This window comes from Urocampus carinirostris, chromosome 1, assembly GCF_059441175.1.
Source record: "Urocampus carinirostris isolate Australia breed hairy pipefish chromosome 1, RoL_Ucar_1.0, whole genome shotgun sequence".
Lineage (NCBI taxonomy): Eukaryota > Metazoa > Chordata > Actinopteri > Syngnathiformes > Syngnathidae > Urocampus > Urocampus carinirostris.
The window spans coordinates 13,832,817-13,856,149 of NC_142349.1; the positions used below are offsets into that span (position 1 = coordinate 13,832,817).

The 23,333-nt window shown below is 41.1% G+C and overlaps 1 protein-coding gene across 4 annotated transcripts in view; it reads right to left on the minus strand.

Moving 5' to 3' along the window:
• Positions 1–19,971, minus strand: part of LOC148373626 (netrin-G1-like) — a 197,150-nt gene extending 177,179 nt beyond the window's left edge. For all 4 annotated transcript variants that reach the window (XM_088327478.1, XM_088327471.1, XM_088327462.1 and 1 more), the window contains exons 1-2: positions 19,822–19,971; positions 1,588–2,052 (exon numbers count right to left, since the gene is read on the minus strand). In XM_088327478.1, the coding sequence (XP_088183604.1) occupies positions 1,588–1,833 (246 nt within the window). In that variant the 5' untranslated portion in view covers positions 1,834–2,052; positions 19,822–19,971. The remainder of the gene's footprint in view (positions 1–1,587; positions 2,053–19,821) is intronic.
• Between the last annotated feature and the right edge of the window lie 3,362 nt (positions 19,972–23,333).

Here is a 23,333-nt window from a genome sequence, read left to right on the forward strand (position 1 = left end):
AACAGCATTTCGGCTTTTATAATTAAAAGTTGTCGCATTGGAGGTGGATTAATTAAAATATTAAATCAATTAAAGGTGCAGCTATTAGTCAATTATCGGACAACTGGTATCAGAATAATGACCAACTTTATTTTTTTAAATTCATTATTGGCTTAAAAACCCTCTAGATCAGGGGTAAGTAAGGTACGACGAGCGAGCCAGATATGGCTCTTTTTGTGAGCACATATGGCTCGGAGATGAAACGAAAACCATACTAATAGCCTCTTTATCATTCGAAGCATAGTATATGCAAATCCAAAATTACAGTAATGCTTGGTTCTGTCTGTAAAAAGGGCAAAGTATTTACTACAGCTTACCGTCACTGAGTTACACCAACACACTCTGTTCTAACTGTACGTTTCAAACCAAACAGCAAAATCTACTTAGAACAGAACTGGGCCAGATGTGCTAAAAGGTTCGGTCCGAATCAGTAAAACACATCCACAACAGTTCACTCGTGTCCAACGGCTGCCCGGTCCACCTGCTTTAACTTCCTGCAGTCGTGTTTTTTTCTTTTAAACAATGGGTTGTTTAGTTTGCTACGTCCGCCTCATAGCGAACCAATCATTTCAACTGTCAGAGTGACGGTACTGGCAATAACAGGTACACGTGTGCTGATCGGGCGTGAGTGCTCTGCGGATCTAACAACTTGTAGACTGATCCGGCACAGTGTCAGTTGCTATCTGGGTATGGACTCATATGTGTGAAAGCTAATTTAAAAATGTGTGTTCACTGTTGAGACACTTTATGATGAAAACTCACAAAACAAACTCTTAACTTATGAAAACACCAGCCAAACACCCAAAGCAATTAGATTGGATGAGCACCAAGGGTGGGCGCATTTCTGCACAAATACAGTAGCACTTGCTTATCTCGCTTGGCCAGGGCTCTCAGCCCCAAACTTATATGCTTCTGTTTCTTCTTGTTCTTAGTATTTTGTGAGATTTTCATAAAAGAATATTCCCCACGCCTTGTATTTTACCATTATTTATGAAGAAAAATGCCGGTGTGGAGGTTTTGGTCTAATTTTGTCTTGAAATACCGTGTGGCAGTCAGAAAAAAAAACCAATCATTTTACTTTCATGGTTCTTTTGGTGCCCTGCGACTGACTGGGAACCAGTTTAGGGTGTCCCACTGCCTAAAGATGGCTGGGATGGGCTCCAGCACCCCCGCGACCCTACTGAGGATAAGCGGTGCAGATAATGGATGGTTTTTTTGGTCAAAAAGATTCCAGAGTAATGGGCTACGGTGTCCTTTTCCGGATATGACACCTTAGGCTCCCAAAAAAACGTGAGTAAAAACACAACATGAGTATATACTGGAAATGCTGACTTACTCGACAAATGCGTAGGTATGTCAGACCGATATATTAAAAAAAGACAGTTTTGCCATCTTTCTGTAATCCATGTGCAACCAACCATATAGGCTTCAGGGCCCCGGCTTTTTCATTTATCTCCGTTAAGGGAAAAGGTTTCTTCGCCAAGTGTACCCCTGACCCACCGTGCCGGCGGCCTCATCCGTCTCCATCAGTGCGAGCTTGTCACTTACCAGAGCGCAGTAGGTTTCCGGCGGGTCCCCGCACGTGATGTTGGGTGGTTCAAGGGCCACTCGCAGGTATTTTGTCATGTCGGTAGCTTCGGGCTGACAGGCCATGTAGTCCCACGCCAGGCCTTCCTCTGTGTAGATCTGCGACTTGCACACATCGTAGTGTCCCCAGGCCGCAGGGTAATGTTGCATGGCGTGGGCCATGCCCCCGTAGAGGGCGAGCAGGGCGAGCAGGATGTTCAAGATCATCGTTGAGGTGAATACTTCTCTGCTTTTTTTGTTCAATTAGTCACTAAAAGATTAAATTAGCCACATTGTCAAATCCTGCAGCATTTCTTCATCAATTAGGCTCCACGTGGTCACTGAAAGGTCTGTGGGTCAGCGGTCAGATATGGCGGGAAATGAGGCTGTCAGGAGGGATTGTTTGTGTTCCCCACGCGGGTGTTTGGGCCCACTGGTGACTGCGTCCTGAAGACAGAAGAAAAAAACACTTGGTTTACATCAGGGATATCAACTCAGTTTAGCTCTGGGGCCAGATCTAGACTTTTTCTTCTCAGGCAAGCTGGACTATTAAGATAAAAAAAATTTCAAGGGATATTTTCGAAGCTTAAAAACATTTCTTTACAAACAACCAACCTGAACCAACTCATCACACTTCACAAACTCAAGTGAGAGTTATAGAAAATAGATATTTTTTTTGCCTTTATTGTCGTACTGGTTTGAAAGGAATAAAAATAAAGAACAATTATAGCATGGTCAATTATATTAGCTTACATGAACTCCAGCCACTAGGCTGTGCCTACTAATGCAGAGAGTACATCCTTTTACTGTGTCCAGAGGGAAAATCATTATTTTTGATAGAAATGAACATAGAGACTAGCTTCTTGATTAAATCATCAAATGGGCCAGGTCTGGCCTCTGGGCATTTTGTTTAAAATGCCTTATTTGCATGGTGCTTACGATGCTAAAAAATCTGAACCTGGTAAAAAAAAAAAACTTTTGAGTGCAAAAGCCCAAAAAAAGAAGTATTCACAACCTTTGGGTTGACTACACCTTAGAGCAGGGGTGTCAAAGTCAAATGGACGGAGGGCCAAATAAAACATTTGGCTACAAGCCGAGGGCCGGACTGTCCAATCTTTACTGAAACCAAGATTTAACCTACTGAAAACACAACAAATATATTACAATATGATTGGATAAATAAAGCAATATTTTCTTATGACTCTGTCAGTCATTTTTAATTTCAGCAGGCACAAAATACAAATGTCCTTTATATAAAAAACTCATAACATATCTCATAACAACAACTTATAACCACTTTCTATCATTCAATCATCTGAAATTATTAAAAATAAATATTGCCTCGAAATACAATAAAATAAAGTGCAAAAATCTCTTGTTACTTAAAACCAATAGCAATCAACACACTGGACCTCATCTGTCCTGCTCAAATGTACATTGACTTTCCTTTCTGTGCTTTCTCTGGGTTAGTGTGAAAAAAAGGAATTACTGATTAACAAATTATAACAATCAAAAGTCATTTTCTCTGCTAAATAGGAGACAATTTTATCAAAAGACTGTTGTCCACATCAAGATCTATTTTCCATGAAAAGCCGAAAAACAAGAAACACTCCCAGGACAGAGTCGGCAAACAAAAACAACATAGTCAACATAGACAATAAAGCTTTAAAATTCCCGAGGGGAACAACAAAAAACAAGACCTTCTTTATGTGCATATTTAACTTTTAAACTTGAACGGAGTAAAAACTTCAAATGTGTAATTGCACAGGAAACATTACTGTATTATTACTGTATTTACATACATTTATATACAGTACTGTATTACTACAACTCTACATTACTTGTTTGAGGCTGACGCTGATACTTGGCAGTGCTTCATCTTTTGCACAAGTTGATGTTGATGGGTATCTGTGGGCTAATTTTTGCTGTTATGCTAATGACTGCTGCTGATCGACTGCTGAATAAATCAAACCGCCTCCCGCTTTGCTCCCGCTCGGCGCGCCCCCGTTGCATTGTGGGAAATGTAGTATTCATGCGTACTGCGGGCTGCTGGCTTGCAGCGGCCTGCGGTCCGGATCTAATAATATATTGATATCGTCACGCGGGCCAGGTAAAACCCTTGACTCTGACATATGTGCCTTAGAGGTACGTTGTGTATCATTTTGCACCTCCTACTGGTTAATAAAAACAATATAGTACATCGAACAAACAATAGTGATTTAGAAATCTAGCAAAAATACATGAACTAACATATGAACTTATATATTCTAAATACTCGTAGGTAAGAAAATTTGTATTCTTTTTACGTACCATGACATGATTATACGCCATTTTGCTGCTACGTTTACACCCCAAAAATAAAAACTTGGTGGAAGGCATGGCAAAAAAATTAGAACAATAACGTTGCGGTTTGTTTACTCTGAGTCTCCATTGTTTGTTTTCCTTACTTCAGCTTTCTAGCACTTGTTTCTGGTTGCATTTCACAACACAGAGACATCTAGTGGTCAAATGCAGATGTAGTGTATAATAGATTGACATAATATTTTTCTTCCTCTCTTCATCCAGCTAAAATCTTACAACGAATTCCAAATCAACAATTCCGTTAGAAAACTGAAAGAAAAAAAAATCAGATTCGTCATGATCCTGTCCCCCTGACACACTAAAGCAAAAGTTTGGCTCTTTCCATGATTACATCTGGCTCAGCGATAAAATTCACAATTGTAACACATCAAAGACGTGAGTGCAATACTGCTTTAATATCACTAGCAGCTGGAGCGCTTTTCTACATTCAAGGCTGGTAGGAGCAAATGTATTCGGATTTATTTCCATGTTTTGAGTCATGCAAATGTGACGTTCCCCTTTTATCATTTGCTGAATATTTCCTTAAGTGTGCAATGTGCACACATTATGCGCTTAAAAACCTCAAAGACAAATGTAGATTTTAAAGATGTCAAAGATATACATCTATAAAACCGAAAGGAAAACGAAAAATGACCATTCGATTCCCAAAGTTGGACCACATTACATAGCTAGATATACAGTATCTGTATCCATCTAATTAGCAGCGTTTCGTGACATTTTTTCGGCTTGCACCTTGTTTTCAAACTATTATTCGTGCCAAAAATAACTGTCAAAATGAATTTCAACGATCATAAGTAACTATGGGAGGGAGAGAAATATTATGTAGAATGTTTGTGGATAAGATTTTAAAGATTTAGCAGCTTTGTTTAAAAAAATGTGTGGCTCTCGAGAAAAAAACAAAACAGTTTTGCATTCATGGCTCTTTGAGTCAAAAAGGTTCCCTAACCCTGGACTAAAAACTTTCAGGCCCAATAAACTTTGACCATGCCTAAAAGGACAACCAAAATGGTCTGAATGGAAATAATCCTTTATATTGTGAAAAAAAAGAAAAATGAATAATAACGATAGTAATGATAATAACAAAGATAATAATATTAACCCATAATAAAATTATAATAAGAAATAACAAAATATGTCCTCGAAAGGCAATATACAGAAAAAAACTATTGAAGAATACACGACAGGACATCTTCATTTTTTTTTTCTATTCACACCAAAACGTAATTTTTTGGGGGGGTTATATTTTGAACAAAAATGAAATGTCTTTCTGGACTATACATTTTTGTAAAAGACACATTTAATTGAAAATGTTTTAAGATTGTTAATAGGTAATTTACTTCTTTAGATAATGATGTGTATGAAACATTTTAGGACCACTTAGGCGCCTGTCTTAGTGCTTTAGTATGTGTTTTGGGTTGCTGAAATAACCTAAACAGGTCGCAAATTTCTCTGATTTTGATGCAATGTTAGAAAGAAATATGTCAATGTCAAAACTGACGGATCGAATCGATTCAAACTCCGCGTCTCTTGCCTTTTTGTAATAATCTGAATTCAAATCAGCGTATACAATTGAAATACGAGAGCCGCAAAGCCCAATCTTCCTCTGATTTTCATACAAAGGGGCTTATTTCCATCTGCCCAAGTCACTGCATTTTACTTATTGCTTTTTCAAACCGCTGCCTCGTCGCCATCCCACGCCACCGCCACCCTGCGAGCGTCGAGAGGCATTGGGGAAAATATTAAAGCCAAATGGCAAGACACGAATGGTCTCTTTGAGGGATTGTTCTTTTGGCGGCGGAGCCATCACAAGTCATCAGTCAAAACGACTAACCGCTACAGGCGATGGCAGCAGTCGCCTGCAAAGTCACCATGGCGCTTGAAATATATAAGATATAAATATATTTTTTAAAATGGTGACGAACACGATGGGATGTTGACGACCGATATGTTAATATGCGCCTTTGAAAAAACGTTGTAAATGTCAGCTTCTGATCTGAGGAGGCATCATGGGAAGGCATATGCCGCCTTTCATAACGTGTGACTTTCATTACAAAGACGTCCAAATTAAACAGCAGCAGGGTGGCGGCTGGTGGCTGCACTCAGCTTCCTCTATCCAGGTCCCCCCTGGTCTTATCTTTTATTTAATAGGGAACAGGGTAAGCTAATAAGTACCTGCGAATCGGGCTAAGCAAGCGAATGATGCCTTTATGCCAAAGTGATATTGAAATGGAGGCACAGGAAGCCCACATACACAATGAAGGTAGGGAAAGGTGTCTGACTTTGTGTCTTTGATGAAATGATGTATTTCACGATTAAGTGAAAGTATTTAGTTACATATGTGTCAAATTCTGCACTCAGTTCCCCAGTTTGGCAACAAAGGCTATAACAATTAGTCGACGTTGTTGATGAAAATGGATAATGGCGATGCTACTGACGGTGCTTAGAAAATACTTGCTGAGGATTTTTGAGTGTAGTTGACGATAGTTTCAATGTCGTCGGACACATTTTTCCAACAGGGTAAGGTATCTCTACACCAATTGCATCTTTGCAGTGATTTGCTCATGAACAATAGCGTCTCCATCTCAAGCGGTGAGATACAGGAATGACCGCGTCATCAATAAGTACATCTACCAAAACTTTTAAAGTTTGGAAGAATTTTAACCTGCACACAGCATATAAAAAGATTAGTGTCAAAGTGTGTATACATTTAAAAAGAACAATCAGACAGTTGAACAAAACTGAGTCTGACTCGCCTCTGTAAGATTCAAGTAACATTCAAGCCAATACAATTTTTATGACATTCATTGTACATTTTATACATGTTTATTTCGCTTTAAAAGAGAACTTGAGCATTATGACAGACTGTGCCTAACAAATGTATTTTAAATTAAAAGCATGCAGTTCAAAAAAAAATGTCAATTGTAAACAGTCAAAAACTACAAAGGTAAGATGTTTAATTGTTTTTTTTTTTTCAAATTGTTGAGAATGTTTAAATACATTTGTTACAAACTGTGCAGCTGACCACTGAATGTACTTCAGGAAATTCAAGTTTTATTTACTGGTTCTACTGCTTATAATGAGCCTGATCTGAGTTTACAGGGAGAAAAAAAGTATTTTAATGTATTATTTATTTGCAAGTCGTTAAATAATGTACACGGGTAAATGTATGGGTTTATATCTCTACTGACCTCTCGCGTCTGCGTTGCAATCTGGTCCAATTCTCAACATTATGGTTCATTATGAGAATGTCGAAAGTGCCCTGACACAGTTGTGTAGAAATACAGGGCTTACACCACATGACATTTTATTAGGACACAATCCTCATTCGTATTTCCTTTGGCACGATAATAGATATCTGCTTGTGTCCGTCATCGCTATCTTACTAGTTTTGTATAATTGGCTTTCTGTTTGACTGTTGATGTACTTTTAATTGAGACTGGTTTCCTTTTTGATCTTTCGGCCTTCACTCCCGTTAATTGCTTGTGTGCTATTTCGTGTAATATGCATTTCGGTTGGAAGATTCTTGAATACTGTCATACTTTTTTTTCCTAAATACTTGTTTGGATTAGTCTGACTTTTCCTTTATAATTCCACTAAAAATGATTAAAAATACCAGAACATATTAATGAAAGAGTATTATTGCCACATTTTGCGCGAAGCGTAACAAACTTTAACTTAGCACCAATGCTTTAAGTCATAGCTTAATGCTAACCTTTACAGTACTAAAATGTAAAAATTTTATACAGTGTTTAAAATCTTTTTTTAATAGATCTAAGAGTGCATATTCTAGTTAAATGTTGACACTATTTAAAAAGTGAATTGAAATATAAAATATACCAGTAATCTTGTTACACAGATAATTTATGATTGATTTTGTAATGAAAAAAGCATTAATAAATACATCTAATTAAAAATGATTTAAACTCAGAACACAATATTCCTCAATGAATAATTTGTAGTAACATAGTAGCATTGATTTCCATTGAACCCCTTCGACGGTGATAACGGCAAACCGGTTTTAAATTATACCATTTGGATTATGTGATTGCACCTTTAATGAGCGTATTTACACATACGTGAGATTTATTGTTGTCCTGTTTATCTAAACTGTGCAAGGTTGCAGTCATTGTGAAAGACCAAACTGTCAAATCAAATTGCACTACGTCCAGGCATCCGCTCCGGCTGCCTAAAGAGTGAGCGCTAGCGGTTTGACGGTACTTTATTCAATAAATACAATTCATACATACAAATTGAACAGCAAGGAAAGTTGTATACTACAGTTCCTTTTCAGTATTGTTGGAGCTATTTACCAGCCACTTGAGTTCCTTTAATCCTCAAGGAACAATGACAAGTGAATGCAACTTTGTCTAATACCATGGCAACCAACGATAAGAACAGACAAAGATGTACGCATGTACACATGATGACTCATCGTGTTATAAACTACTTCTAGTTGTCCTGGTCGTTGCGGTTGCACAGTTGTCATGAATAACCGAACTGTGGCATTAAATTGCGCCACGTCCAGGCGCCCGCTTCAACGGCCACAGCAGTGAGCGGCAAGCATGATCTCATTTGAACGGGAAAAGATTCTGTCAGATTCTATAATAGAACCTCATCAATATTCGAGCAGCTGTCAGTATTTGAGGAAAGGATGGATGTTAGATGACCACCTCAGCCTTACCGCACCTATTCCCGCAAGCACGCCTGCCCATCCCCCCTCCTTACCTAGTCGCTACATTGTTTTCTTGAAAAGTGAGTGAACACCACCTTATGCGTGTGTGTGTGTGTGTGTGTGTGTGTGTGAGTGAACCTCCAGTAGCTGCACCTTTGATTATTGGGTTCCAGCTGATTTCAGCAGCAATGTGCTGGAATGGAAGCCTGACAATATCAATTCTATTATGAAAAGGTTTTCATTAATGGTGGCTAAGAGACAATATTAGTGTCAAGTGACATTACACATTAAATACCATTAAGTGAATTCAAAAAGCTGCGGGTGATGATAAATGCAGACATAAATTGTTGTATTATTACACTGGTCTGAATGTTATGACAGGTAAAGGCAAATTTTTGACCTACGAGTATTTAAAAAAAGCATTTTTGTATGAGAATTTATGTATCTTTGATTATATTTGAAACATTATAGATTTTTTTTAATGAAGCAAGTTTTTACCACTAGGAATGCGCTAAATACATACTGTCCCTTTAAAAGAATGTTCTAAAAATGGAATGGTCCTGTTAGATAGAGTGAAAGTGAGTTTTATGCTGGAGTTGCCAATTTGAAGCAAGTTTTAAAGTGAGTGCGATGTGTAAGAACACAGAAGCACAAAATCTTATTAATTCATTTTTTTCCGGATTAACTTACACTAAACTGTTACCCTAACTTAAAAGCATAGTCTACCGCAGGTAGGTCACAGGTTCGATTCCCGGCACCCCCGTATTATATGTCGAAGTGTCCTTGGGCAAGACAGGGACTCCTAATGCCCCTAATAAGCAGGTAGGTGCCTTGCATGGCTGACTCCCTATTAGGGTGTGAGTGTGTGTGTGAATGGGTAAGTGTGAAGCACATTGTAAAGCGCTTTGGAAGGACTTCATTAACTTGAAAAGCGCTATATAAATGCAGACCATTTACCATTTTACCCATAGTTCTCACAGTAATCTTTTACCACACCGTCGTAACATTAAGTGTCCCAATTGCAGAAGTAGTTTGTTTATTTTTTCCAAGAAAATCACATACAACCAAAAGAATAATGACAAATTGCAGAGTGCTTTTTCATGTTCAGGAAATGATTTTGCATGTAGACTAAAAAAAATAGACATAATTAGACGGATAGTCTGTTCTCACACCGATTGATGGTCGAAACATGCTAAAGTCAATGCTAAGCATGTGCTTTTCCCAAATTTTGCAGAATATAAGCCATTATATCTTTCACGGAACCTAGGACTGACAGTTCATATACAGGTATGTTTTACACTCAGGAAAACACACAACCAATAAACAGTTTTAAAGGAGTTAACAAAGAGTCAATTATTAATTGCCAAAACGTTTAAGAAAGATGTAGGGGGAGATCCAAAACTAACTAAGGTTCTTCTTTAAACAGAGGCGGGCTTGCAGTGGTCGGCGGACCCTTTTATTAGTAGTTGCACACTGGTCCTTTATCTCCCGCTCCTGGGGCGAGAACCCCTCAGACAAATAGGGTGGATAGTTAATGAAAAAATCAGGGAAATCTTCCTATGTTCTTAAAAGCCAGTGTTGTGCTTTGTCTTTGGCCCAGCCAAAAGGAAGTTCCTCTTCTTTCTTCAAGAGGTTTTGGCGACTGACCGCTTACCCTAAAGTTGTGGAAAGATTGGCACCTTTGCTTCATCAACCTGGTTCTCTCCCTTTCACTCTGGGAAACGGCACTTAAATGCTGCTCCATAGGCAATCAGTGGATTTGCCTCCAATATAACCACAACCCAGGATCTAATTGATTGCAGGGCATGCACGGGGAGGTAAAAAAGTTTGGGTCGGCCCGCCCAGAGCAGCCAGCCCTTTTGGATGGGTCCTTGGGGTGCCACATAACCACCACCCTACAAAAGTCCTGTAGGTCCAGTAAACGCCAGGTTACACGAGCGTTGTTATCCTTGGCCTGGTTCATCCACTTCAGGGGTGCATGGTCTGTGATGAGGGGGAATTCCCGGGAATTTACAGGGAGGTGGCGGTGGTTCACGACTTCGCCCAATAGAAAACGTAATGTCCGCCTACCCAATGGAGCCTGCCCTCTCGGATGGGTGCTTGGGGCGCCAAAATATGGAATTGAATTAGACAAATCGAGCTCCTGTAACAGAAAGAGGTTGCTACTCCACCGAGAAGAGGCCCATTTTTGGCTAAGAAGGAGGTGCTAGATTTCTGGGAAGTATGACTGGCATGTATACAAAATGTTGCTGTTTTTTTTCTGTAGGGTTATTATACAATAATAAATGTGTGATACAGCTTTGAAGTTTGAAGGATTTGATTTAAGACCGAGTACGATAACTGTCCAAATGCTTTCATGAAAAATTATCCATATAGGTAATTGTATTGATTTGTGCTTTAAATGTTCCTCATTTGCACAAATCAAAATAGTTTAAGCTTGTTGGTTTTACCTTTGAATACGAAACATCTCATAAATTACAGGCAAACAACAGGGAGAACTAGTCAAGCAGTGATTCCTCCAACCGAAAATGGGGATTAGGAGGGAAGTTATCAATGTTCCCAACGTTACCTGTTTCGATATTGGACAATCTGCTCGTGACGCTTACGTCTGCTATTGATAGTGGTGCTTAAGTCGGTGGGGGAATCGCGACCCGACTAGGTTTCCCTGTGATCTAGCTTTAACGGATGTGATGTCTTCACCATTTGCATTCCAGTCAAACCTATCCACAGCAGTTTTGTCTGCTTGGTTTGCATTAACAATAAAATCATTTTTTATTTCAGACGTAAAAAAATAGATTGCAACCCACGTTTTCTTGTACTTAGAAATAAAAACTTAAACTCTTATAATTTTGAAAACACACAAATCAATACAAATACAGTCATACATGTTACAATTACAGATATAAATCAAATTTACGAACACAGCTTTGTGACTGCTATCTTACTCGATATCCAACCAGGAAGGAAATAGACCTGCCGTACAACAGATGCTATCTCTGCTGCTCTTCAGGAGATCTTCCCAAATCTGACGACGGACCGTAGTTTGGGGACCCCTCATCTGTGACTGATGTAGCAGTTCCTATTTAATCTTACAACAGGAGTCTAAGATCCAACAAGGGCTGCAGATAACAACTATTTACTTCAAATTAAATGAAAAAGCAGCATGCCAAACCATCAATCAACTGGTTTTAACAACTGACTTTGGTTCTTCGGACTGCATGCATTTAATGTCAAATACATTTTTGGGCATAATTCTCAAGCTTTCTTTTATAACGAGATTTATGAGTATAAAATGTGCAATGAATGTCAATAAAACGGTTTTGGCCTAAACAATACGAGTCGAGTCAGTCTACATTTAAAAGTCGGGCGTCTTTTCTAAATGTTAATGCGCAACCGATCTGCCAGCATTATATGAAAGGGCTGCTTTACGAACTTTGTATTCTTTTTATTGACTGTATCCAGACTAAAATGCTCACAAACTTTAGTTCTGGTATGCGATTATGAGGTTGACAATGCTATTTCTGTTCTTTATGTTATCACTTGAGATAGAGACGCTATTGGCTATTGGGCATGCACTTATCTCAGAAGAGATAATATTCATGTAGGAATGCCTCTCTCTGTTGGAAAAACGTATCTGGCGACAATAGTATACAATTACATTCTTTGTCAAATAATTACATTATTGCTTTTTGTAGACAACGTCGACTAATTCTTCCAGCCTTAGATCCAACTCATCTGAACACTCACAAAACTGAAACGATCTCACCCAAAAAGCTCTCGCTCTCACGCTATAATTTTAGGGTCAATCCAACTGCGTCTCCGCTTTGTATAGAACACCTGCTCGGGCTTCACAATCAACACGGCCATGCCACCGCCATGCTGCTGGGAACGAAGGAGCCAAGATGCGCCCCTGGCCCCCGGTCGCACAACATGAGTCACTGCGGGATCGCTTGGCAGGCTCAAGCATGTTTGTGATTGTCTTTCTTCTTCTATAGTCTCCCCAAACACCGCTACTTCCTTTTCCAAATCGCCTTCTTAGAATGTGCCATAACCTCGCCGGAATCGATCAAAAATAAACGCCAAGATATTAGCTCACTTTTGGCTAATATTTTTTGCACCTTTGCAAAACTGTGATAACGTTAGGAAATGTGTCCCCACCCTTTTATGATTCACCACAATGTCTGTCAGATATGACTGCAAAAAAAGTGTGGTTCACATCTCTTGCATTCATGCAACATTCATGCAACATTCATCCAGACAGCACAAACATTAAATAAAATAGACCCTTTGCACCAAGCAATTTTCCCCTGGCCCTTGGTACTGGGCAGGTCTACAAATCTGCCATCTTTTGAAGGCAAGACTAAACACCACCTGTGTGGAAAGCACAGAGACCTGAATACCAAAAATGTTCTGCAGGGAAGTAATACTCGCTCATTTGGACACTTCTTACTCTCAGATCTTGTTGCCGACTTTGGCACCTATATTGCTGCCCAAAGATTGGCCTGATCTGCAACACCTGTCATGCAATGAGCCTGTGACGTCAATCTTGGATCTGAAAAGTCTTAAGCCTACATGATGCTTAAGTTTCTGTCCTCACTTCTTATTCAACTCATCATCAAGCTACACTGAAGCCAAATAACTAAGAGTGGACGTGTACCAAAAACAGATATTGGTATATGTGTGATATCTGCCTTTTTCAAGGTATCAGTACCTGCGATGGAAGTTGACACCAGTTTTGGTCGCTTTATGAAGGCCATTTAACAATCAGGAAATTGAAATTAGGTTAATGCTAAGAGGAAAATGTCTCATCTCATCTCATTAGCTGCACCGCTCATCCTCAGTAGGGTCGCGGGGGTGCTGGAGCCCATCCCAGCAATCATCGGGCAGTGGGCAGGGGACACCCTGAACTGGTTGCCAGCCAATCGCAGGGCACACAGGGACGGACAACTCGCTCGCTCATTCACACCTAGGGGCAATTTGGACCAGCCAATCCATCTGAAATGCATGTCTTTGGAATGTGGGAGGAAACCCACGCAAGCACGGGGAGAACGTACAAACTCCGCACAGTAAGTCCGGTAGCTGGATTTGAACCCACACAGGGGGTTCCCAAGACCTAAGAACTGTGCCACACACGCGCTAACCACTGCGCCGCCATGCTAAGAGGAAAATGTATTTATTTTTAAAAAATCTCTCGTTTTTTTGAAGAGAGAAGTGAATTGTATGCCTCAGCATCTGTGTCAGATGTCTAAAGAACTTTAATGATGAAATTTGCTTCGCACTGAATCATTCCTGTGGCATACTGTCAAACAACGTGCTAGCACCCAGCCAGAAGCAACAGGCGCTAACGTTTGTTCTGCTGCAGTCTTTTAAACTCAGGAGTGGGTCAGCACTTGGAAAACAGAATAAAAATGTGATTAGATCAAAAGATGGAGTTTTAAAAATTCAGCAGTGTGGTTTTATAAAGTCTGATAAAAGCACATGTGGTAATTTAAACTGTAATAAATGACGCTGAGTGATTTTTTTTATGGGGTATAAACAAATAAGGGTAAAGCAGCAGGAACGTTTGTTGTTAATATGATTGAATTGCTTCATTTTGTCATTTACAGGAGAAATGATTGATTATAGTTTTAAAATAATTATCATTTCATAGCATGCCTCACTACTAAATTTTTGATACATTTCCTGTGTATTTTGCATGAACACCCCACACGTTTTTAGGAATTTTGGTATCGATCCAGTCAAGTAAATACAGCCTCGTTGTCACGAGACGTGGTGGCGTGGTAGGTGACCGGACCAGAACGGAGGCAGGAGGCATGAAGGGAGAACTCAAATGCGTTGACGATCCATAGGTTTTATTTAATAAAATAAAAGTCGCCCAATACTCCGAGGCAAAACAGAACAATACAGAGTTCCTCCGGCACGAACTCAACAGGACAAGGCATAACAGACTAAAACAGGACAAGGCATAACAGACCGGGATTGTGAATAATGAGTAGTATGAACCCGCAACCGCAGAGCCCACCATGCAGCCTTAAATACAGACCCACCATTAGTGGAACTGCTTTCAGCTGTTGCCCAGGGGGCGGGGCAGACTGGTCACCAAGGCGACCGTGACAGAGCCCCCCTCTTAAGGGACAGCTCCCGAGGTCCCAAAAAAGAAAAAATTACAACCTCACGCCCCGGAATGGTTCGACGCTCACGATTGGGGCAACCCCGCTCCCTCCTCCGAACACGCAGGAACGGGGAGAGGCAGGCGCCATCTGCGTCGGGCGGAACGGAATCGGCGCTCGGCAGGGGGGGGTCCGGCGGGCAAGCTGGACAGGCAAAATCAGAGCAGAATCAGAACAGGTAAACAGGACAGGCCTCTACAGAAGAGTCGCACTCAGGTCAGGCCTCTACAGAAGAGTCGCACTCAGGTCAGGCCGATGCAGAAGAGTCGCACTCAGGTCAGGCCGATGCAGAAGAGTCGCACTCAGGGGGTTCAGATTCAGAAGAGTCGCACTCAGGGGGTTCAGATTCAGAAGAGTCGCACTCAGGGGGTTCAGATTCAGAAGAGTCGCACTCAGGGGGTTCAGATTCAGAAGAGTCGCACTCAGGGGGTTCAGATTCAGAAGAGTCGCACTCAGGGGGTTACAGATTCAGAAGAGTCAGACTCAGGGGGGAACAGATTCAGAAGAGTCAGACTCAGGGGGGAACAGATTCAGAAGAGTCAGACTCAGGGGGGAACAGATTCAGAAGAGTCAGACTCAGGGGGGAACAGATTCAGAAGAGTCAGACTCAGGGGGGAACAGATTCAGAAGAGTCAGACTCAGGGGGGAACAGATTCAGAAGAGTCAGACTCAGGGGGGAACAGATTCAGAAGAGTCAGACTCAGGGGGGAACAGATTCAGAAGAGTCAGACTCAGGGGGGAACAGATTCAGAAGAGTCAGACTCAGGGGGGAACAGATTCAGAAGAGTCAGACTCAGGGGGGAACAGATTCAGAAGAGTCAGACTCAGGGAGAACAGACAAGACAGGACAGGAAAGACTGAACAAAATCAGTACAGGGAGACTCAAGGCAGGCATGGGAGTCGAACAGGCAGGCTTGGGAGTCGAACAGGCAGGCTTGGGAGTCGAACAGGCAGGCTTGGGAGTCGAACAGGCAGGCTTGGGAGTCGAACAGGCAGGCTTGGGAGTCGAACAGGCAGGCTTGGGAGTCGAACAGGCAGGCTTGGGAGTCGAACAGGCAGGCTTGGGAGTCGAACAGGCAGGCTTGGGAGTCGAACAGGCAGGCTTGGGAGTCGAACAGGCAGGTTTGGGAGTCGAACAGGCAGGCTTGGGAGTCGAACAGGCAGGCTTGGGAGTCGAACAGTCAGGCTTGGGAGTCGGAGTCGGCCCGACGGGCAGCGGAGTCGGAGTTGGCCCGACGGGCAGCGGAGTCGGAGTCGGACTTGCACGCAGGGGAGAGGGAATAGCAGGCAATCGGCACGGGAGTCGGGCAGGCAGGCGTCAATTCTTCCTGGGACCCCATTCGAGGCACAGCAAGGGCCACGACGGGCGGGGCCGTGGTTCGAATGGGCAGGGAAGGCCAACTCAGTAGGCGCCTGCCAAACTGCGCACTCCAGCTCTCCCCAAGTCGCGCTGGGATCGTTCGCTGAGTTCAATTGTTGGCGGGTTCATTCTGTCACGAGACGTGGTGGCGTGGTAGGTGACCGGACCAGAACGGAGGCAGGAGGCATGAAGGGAGAACTCAAATGCGTTGACGATCCATAGGTTTTATTTAATAAAATAAAAGTCGCCCAATACTCCGAGGCAAAACAGAACAATACAGAGTTCCTCCGGCACGAACTCAACAGGACAAGGCATAACAGACTAAAACAGGACAAGGCATAACAGACCGGGATTGTGAATAATGAGTAGTATGAACCCGCAACCGCAGAGCCCACCATGCAGCCTTAAATACAGACCCACCATTAGTGGAACTGCTTTCAGCTGTTGCCCAGGGGGCGGGGCAGACTGGTCACCAAGGCGACCGTGACACTCGTATTGAATGATACCGATCCGATACATGTTGAATAAAAATTGCATGATAATTTAATAATTGAACTCTTCTCCCTTAGATGTTCGATGAAAAGAGCATCACAATGTTAGGCACTTAAAGGTTACGGTTTTTATTAAACATCTACTTGCAAAAATTAGTAGTATAAAAAGTGAATATATTTTTTCTAATATACCTGTTTCAGAACAAAACCCCCCCCCCACAAAAATAAAGCAACAATGTGACAAAAATATAAAAACTGCATGATAATTTCAACCAAACAACTAAAGTACCTTCCATGAAGCAATATTTTTGAAATGAAGTCAGCTGTACAAAAAAAGTATTACCGTATTTTCCGCACTATAAGGCGCACCTAAAAGTCTTTTTTTTTTTTTTCAAAAGCTGACCATGCGCCTTATAATACAGTGCGCCTTATTTATGGATCAATATTAAATCGCAAAGTCTTCCAACTAACTTGCAGCCGCCGACTAGATTTCCCCCCGAACGCCAAATAGTCCGCGGTGTATGCTGGGATTTATTTACCGGCATTTCATTGGCTAACCAATGTGTCAATCATCATTTGAATCGATCACTATTGGCTAAAGTTATTCGGAGGTCAAGGGGCGGATCCTTATTATCATTTACAGGCTGGCATTGGCTTAAACGGCAAAACAAAGCCTGCAATTGGCCGAAAAAGATGTGTCAATCATCAGTTGAATCGATCACTATTGGCTTAAGTTATTCGGAGGTCAAGGGGCGGACCCTTTTATCATTTACAGGCTGGCATTGGGTGAAGCGGCAAAACAAAGCCTGCAATTGGCCGAAAAAGATGAATGCGTATAGCACATGGTTTGACAGCATACAGAAACCATTTTTTTTACTATTCTGTATTTGTAAATATTTTATTCTCCTGGATTTACTATACTCACGGATATAAGAGGACCATGGCTGCATATTATTATTGAACACAACAACTTTGGTGAGCTACTCTGGCTATATATTTTCCCAGTATCTTGTTTCAGACTGAACTCAATGTTTCTGTGATAAGCGTAGCAGATAACGGATGAAATGGAGTATCTATTTTTAAATTAAACGCAATTCCAAGTGTTTATTGTCATATGAGAAACTGCTCACATGTAATAACCTGTGAAGCCCTTTGAGACTCTTTGTGATTAAGGGCTATACAAATAAAAATGACTTGACTTGACTTGATATGCACAGTAATGTTTTAAGCGAAAAAGAAAATAGAAACTAAGGAATGGTTGGCATTTCTTGAATCCCAAGACTTTAACCTTCCGAAAGATATTTGAAATGATGCATTTGAGTGACCTCGTTCGGACACCACATCCGCACGTGTCTACGACACGTATTTGCTTCTTTGCAAGATTTGGGAATGTTAAGGGGGTAATAAGTTTGACTGAATCATCTGACTGTTTTGTCGACGTTCCCATTGTAGCGCCCTATAATCCGGTGCGCCTTATCTATGGAAGATATAGGACCAAAAACTATTTTTGGGGGGTGCGCCCTATAACCCGGTGCGCCCTATTTTGCGGAAAATACGGTAATTGCCTCTCATTGACTACGTTGCCTTCACATTTAGAGATTTTTGTTCAGTAACAGTAACATGTTCACGATTTTGGTTACAGCTTTTTGCTTTTTGCAGGGTGAGTTTTTCCCCCAGGTGTCACTTTGTGCTGTCACTAGAGTCACTGACCACTATACCACACAAATGACACCTAGCATTGTCCTTTTCTGTTGTTAAAAAAGTCCGAACTTTGCTGTGCTTCCTATTTATCCGTCAGTTTTAACTTCTGGTAGGGGTGGTCATATAGATTTTGCCCTTTTCGTTGCCTGGTGGAAGAGATGTAACAACAAGCCAGGTCGGGAAAAGTGCTAAAAGTGTGCCTGTCAGTCGTACAGTCAGGCATAATATTACACAGTGGCCGAGGACGCTGGGTGAGAGAAATGAAATTAAATGAAATGATCTGCATTTATATAGCGCTTTTCAAGTCAAGACTTCCCACAGCGTTTGACAGTGTGCTTCACATTTCCCAATAGTGGCCGTGCAAACATGTAAGGCGCTAACCTGCTTATTGGGGGCATTAGGGGTTCAGTGTCTTACCCAAAGACAATTCGACATGTAACACGGAGGGGCTGGGATTCGAACTGCGATATCTTGATCCCAAGACGAGCGCTCTACCTCCTGAGCCACTGCCGCCCCCAGAGAGAAGAGTTGCACTATCTACACGGAGAAGGTTGCTTTTTGAAATTAGTGGAGGAGCAAAGTATCAATCTTAGGACAATAGTATCAATATGATCGAAGTACAGTTCTTGCTTAGTATGATTTCGATATTTGAATCGATTTGCCCAACCCAGTCTACTGTGCTATTCTTGCTGGGTGAACTTCTGATGAACCATTGAATTATTCTTTACCAGGGCACACCTGTTTCGACATTTTCAAATAAATATGACATAAAACCTGAAATGTTAAAACAAGTTCCTGCAAAATTACTGCTGCAATTCTAATTGAATGTTAAACCGAGTGCATCGCTAGGGTTGCATCAAAAGCAACGACATGCAGAAAATGCTCTCGTTTCAACAAGTTATCTGCAGCTGCAAGGCGGATGGATTCTGACTCTTTCCTTTTCTAACTTTTAACTTATTTGCAACATTTATGTCGCTATGCAAAGAAGTTGCACTACGGATGCATAAATCCTGAGGGATTTTTTCTCAAATAAAATACGTGCTTGTTAGTGTTTAGTTGAGAGGAGAAGCGATACACTGAATTGCTCGTTTTAGCAGTACAGATGAGAACTGAGCGACCGAGTCCAATTCCTTAATTGTTTACATGATCCGTCTTTTTGCCACTTTAAAAAAAACTATTTTTTTGGTTCATTAAATGTCTGCCGGGTCCTAAAGGGGACGCTTTCCGCAATTTTAACGAGCAGACCCGAAAACTTCCAAAGACTCATGAAAAGCAAGCTCGTGCCATTTAAAATGAAGATGTATCGCTTTTACGCACCGTTTTTACAACTTAGCTGCCGCCCAGTCATTGTTAAAGTTTAAGAGGCAAATATGTTTTTGCACTCAGGTGAACCTGTAGATAGGACGAATGAGCAAGAAAAAAAAGCCGCGCGTCCAATTCAAAGGAGAAAAAATGTCTTACCTTCCATGAGTATGTAAGTACAGAGTGGGGGCAAATAATCCGGGAACGAGCGGGTGTTTTCAGCAGCGTTGCAGCGCGCACTGCCGGGGTGCAGCAGTCAATGCTGGCTGCCTGGCTGGGTGGGTGGGCTGCCCCTCCTTTCCCTTACCCCTTTCACCCACCTCCCTCTCTGGAGGATGCCTAGCAACTCCTCCTCTTCTTGGTTTCTTCTTTTTCTTTTACAAGGTGCCAAAGCATCGTGACAGTTGGGGGGAGGGGGTTGATTTTGTTGAAGGAGCGGAACTTAGTCACTTTGATGGTCTAAATCAGGGATCTCTACTGGGTGCCTGCGGCCATTCAGGATGTTTTTGTTGACTGAGCCTATTTTACCTAAACTAAGATAATATTTACAACCTGTTAATAGCATAACTACATCTTCCTGAAGTGGATAATTACTCTTAAAGAACCCGAAGGTATGTCAGCATTGGGGGACAAAACCTCACTAACCTTTGATTTGCTGATGGTATTGTTGAACTGACAGGAGAAGAACAGCAACTCAGAGATCTAGTATGTCGCCCGGACAAAACATCAACCTAGTATGGTATGGAAATCAACACAAAAAAAAGAAAAGGAATGACAAACAAAGTACCAAAGCATCACCTCAAACATTATTATCAACCACCAAGAGTTTGAGCCTGTCACCAAATATAAATATATTGAAGCTCCTATATCTGAAGAGGGGTCAGAACCAGAAATAATGGTCAGTAATTGAACCACAGCCGCATTTGCCAGACTTAACTCCCCTGGAGGGAAAAGAACATAGCAGTGAAATCAAAGATCAAGCACTTGTTACTTCCATCCCCCTCTGTGCTTGCGAGACATGGACTCTCACAGCAACACTGGACAAGAAAATCCAGTCCAAAGTCATGCAAATCTATAGGAAACTTCTAGGCATCAGCTACTTAGCCCATGTGTCAAACAAAATGGTGCGAAACACCATCAGGGGGCACATTGGATGCTACAAACAACTGTTTTCAACTATCCAGAGACGAAAACTTCAGTAGTATAGTTATGTCACATGTTAACCAGGCCTGGTCAAGCTAATTCTCCAGGGCACAGTCAAAGGGGGCAGGGGAAGAAGACCGAAACATTACTGGTCTGATAACATTCAGGAATGAACAGGTGCCAACTTTGCCAAAACCCTAAAAACAGGCCAGGAAATATCATCAGTGGAGAAAGCTGTCCAGAGTTGCATCCTCATTTGTGCTTCACAGACTCAGGCAGGTAAGGGATCTGTCAACATACGTAACAGAATAGTAATAATATCATACATTTTAGTTTTAGAAATCCATATTAAACTGGTAGCACTTTGTGCGAAATTACTAACAGAAATTAGCTCTCAGCTTCAAAAAGATTGGTGATCCCTGGTCTAAATGTATTTTTCACAACTAGGCTATAACGTCAACATAAATGTCTGAGCGACTTTTAATTAGAGGCCCAAGATCAGGGGTCACTAAACTACAGCTCATGGGCCTTATCAACAACGGATTGACACTGGCCCGCAAAACAATGCTGAAAGAAGCTCAAGGAATAAAACGAGCTATTTCTCGTTAAAAGATGACCTGCAGTTTTTAAAATGTCCACCGGAACTCGTCAAAGCCACGCGCCACTGTAAACCACCCACAGTATCCTGACTAACAATTATCAAACAAATAGCATGTGTGGAAATGCCCGTCCCAATGTTATTCAAATCTAATCTAGCTAATATAAAATACTTCATGTATCCTAATTTGTATGTGTGTGTGACTTATAGGCTCTGAAACGGCCGAACCGATTTTCGTGAACATTTACACAGTTGTACTTTAGGCCTCTGGGAGTGTATTTAACAAGATTTAGTTTCAAGACACCACCAATAAACACCAACAAAATCGATAAACATATGCTTACGTGTACAAGACGCTCTGGAGCTGCATGCAGAACTTTGCTCCCTAGCACTTTTACAAAAAAACCTCGGCCCCAACAACCTGTCCAAGTAAAACAGCTAGAAACATTTTTTTTTTATTTAAAATGAAAGTCTTTGATCAGGCGATACGATTGCACTTACCTGGATTCCTTAGTCCTTGTCCCTTCTTCTGTACCCCCATCAAAACCATTTTTTTTCATTGCTTTTATAGCTGACGTTCTAATATTTGGCTACATTAGTCTGTATATGCTTTTCTTTTTAATCCATTTTATTCCTCAAGATATTCGATTTCATATAACGCTTCTGAAGCATCCCTACTATCAAATTTAGTGCTTAAAAGGGACGCATTACTTCTTACTAGATAGATAGATAGATAGATAGATACTAGTCTTAATTAAAGTTTTTAATTTGTGAATGAATATATTTATTTGTGACTTCTGGGTGTCTCAAAATCAATTGGATAAAATGGTGCTTTTTTTGAACAAATGGAAAATAAAACAACACTTGTGCAGATAAATCAAAGGGGAAACAAATGATTGGCTTATGTTATCCATTTTCCTTATGTTTTGCCGATGTATCGGATGTGCTCTCTATCGGCATATACAAAACATGAATTAGATCAATCTGCTATTTTTCTCCCTCTGGCCCAGCCTCTTTGCAATTTTTTCAAACCAATGCAGCCTGTGACTCAAAAGGTTTGCCAACCCTTACTCAAGATGCTCAAAAAGGTGCACTGCAAAATAAAATGTTATCTGATTCCAATTTGTTACACAGAAATAAAATCTGATATCAAAGTTCCAAGTACAGCAAGTTCCAGTGAAGTGTGTTCAGTTCTACAAACAAGTTACGGTACGATTGCCAACACAAGTTCTAAGCTGGTAAAAAACATCACAAGTGGAATTAAATCTTCACATGATATAATTAATTCACAGAAAAGACCTTCAAATATCATTGAAATTTAGGCATAAAGAGAAAGCAAGGAGTGGAAATATCCTGGGTAAAGACAAAACAGCAGCAAAATATTAATGCTAATGAAATGTACTGGTCAGGTACAATAGGAAACTAAATACTTTCCTCGAAAAGTAAATAAGGGACTCAATTTTTAAAACCAGGAAGAGGCTCCACAAATAATAATAATAATAATAATGTCAGCCGGTATGATCTTTTATTTAAAAAAAAAAACAGGGAGTTAAACACAAAGGTGGGTTGGAGCTGAAGTGGAAACGAAAGGAAATATGTTATAAGTGGAGTTAAAAATGTTGCTAGGTGACTTACTTGTTTCAAGAAAACCATAAAAAAGCACTCACCCAAACAGATGAAGGAGTTCCTCACAGGGTTTGTATACCTCTTTCAAAGCCAATATTCATTTTTCTCAAGTACAGTGGAACCTCGGTTTTCGAACTCCTCTCAGTTCGAACAAATCGGTTCTCGACCAAAAATTTCGAGAAATTCTTGCTTCGCTTTTCGTTCAAAAAAATCGGAGTTCGAACGTCGGTACGCTAGGGGCGACGCTGAGCGGCGACACTGAGCGGCGTACGAGTGTAGATTGCCCCCACCCCTCGCGAAGAAC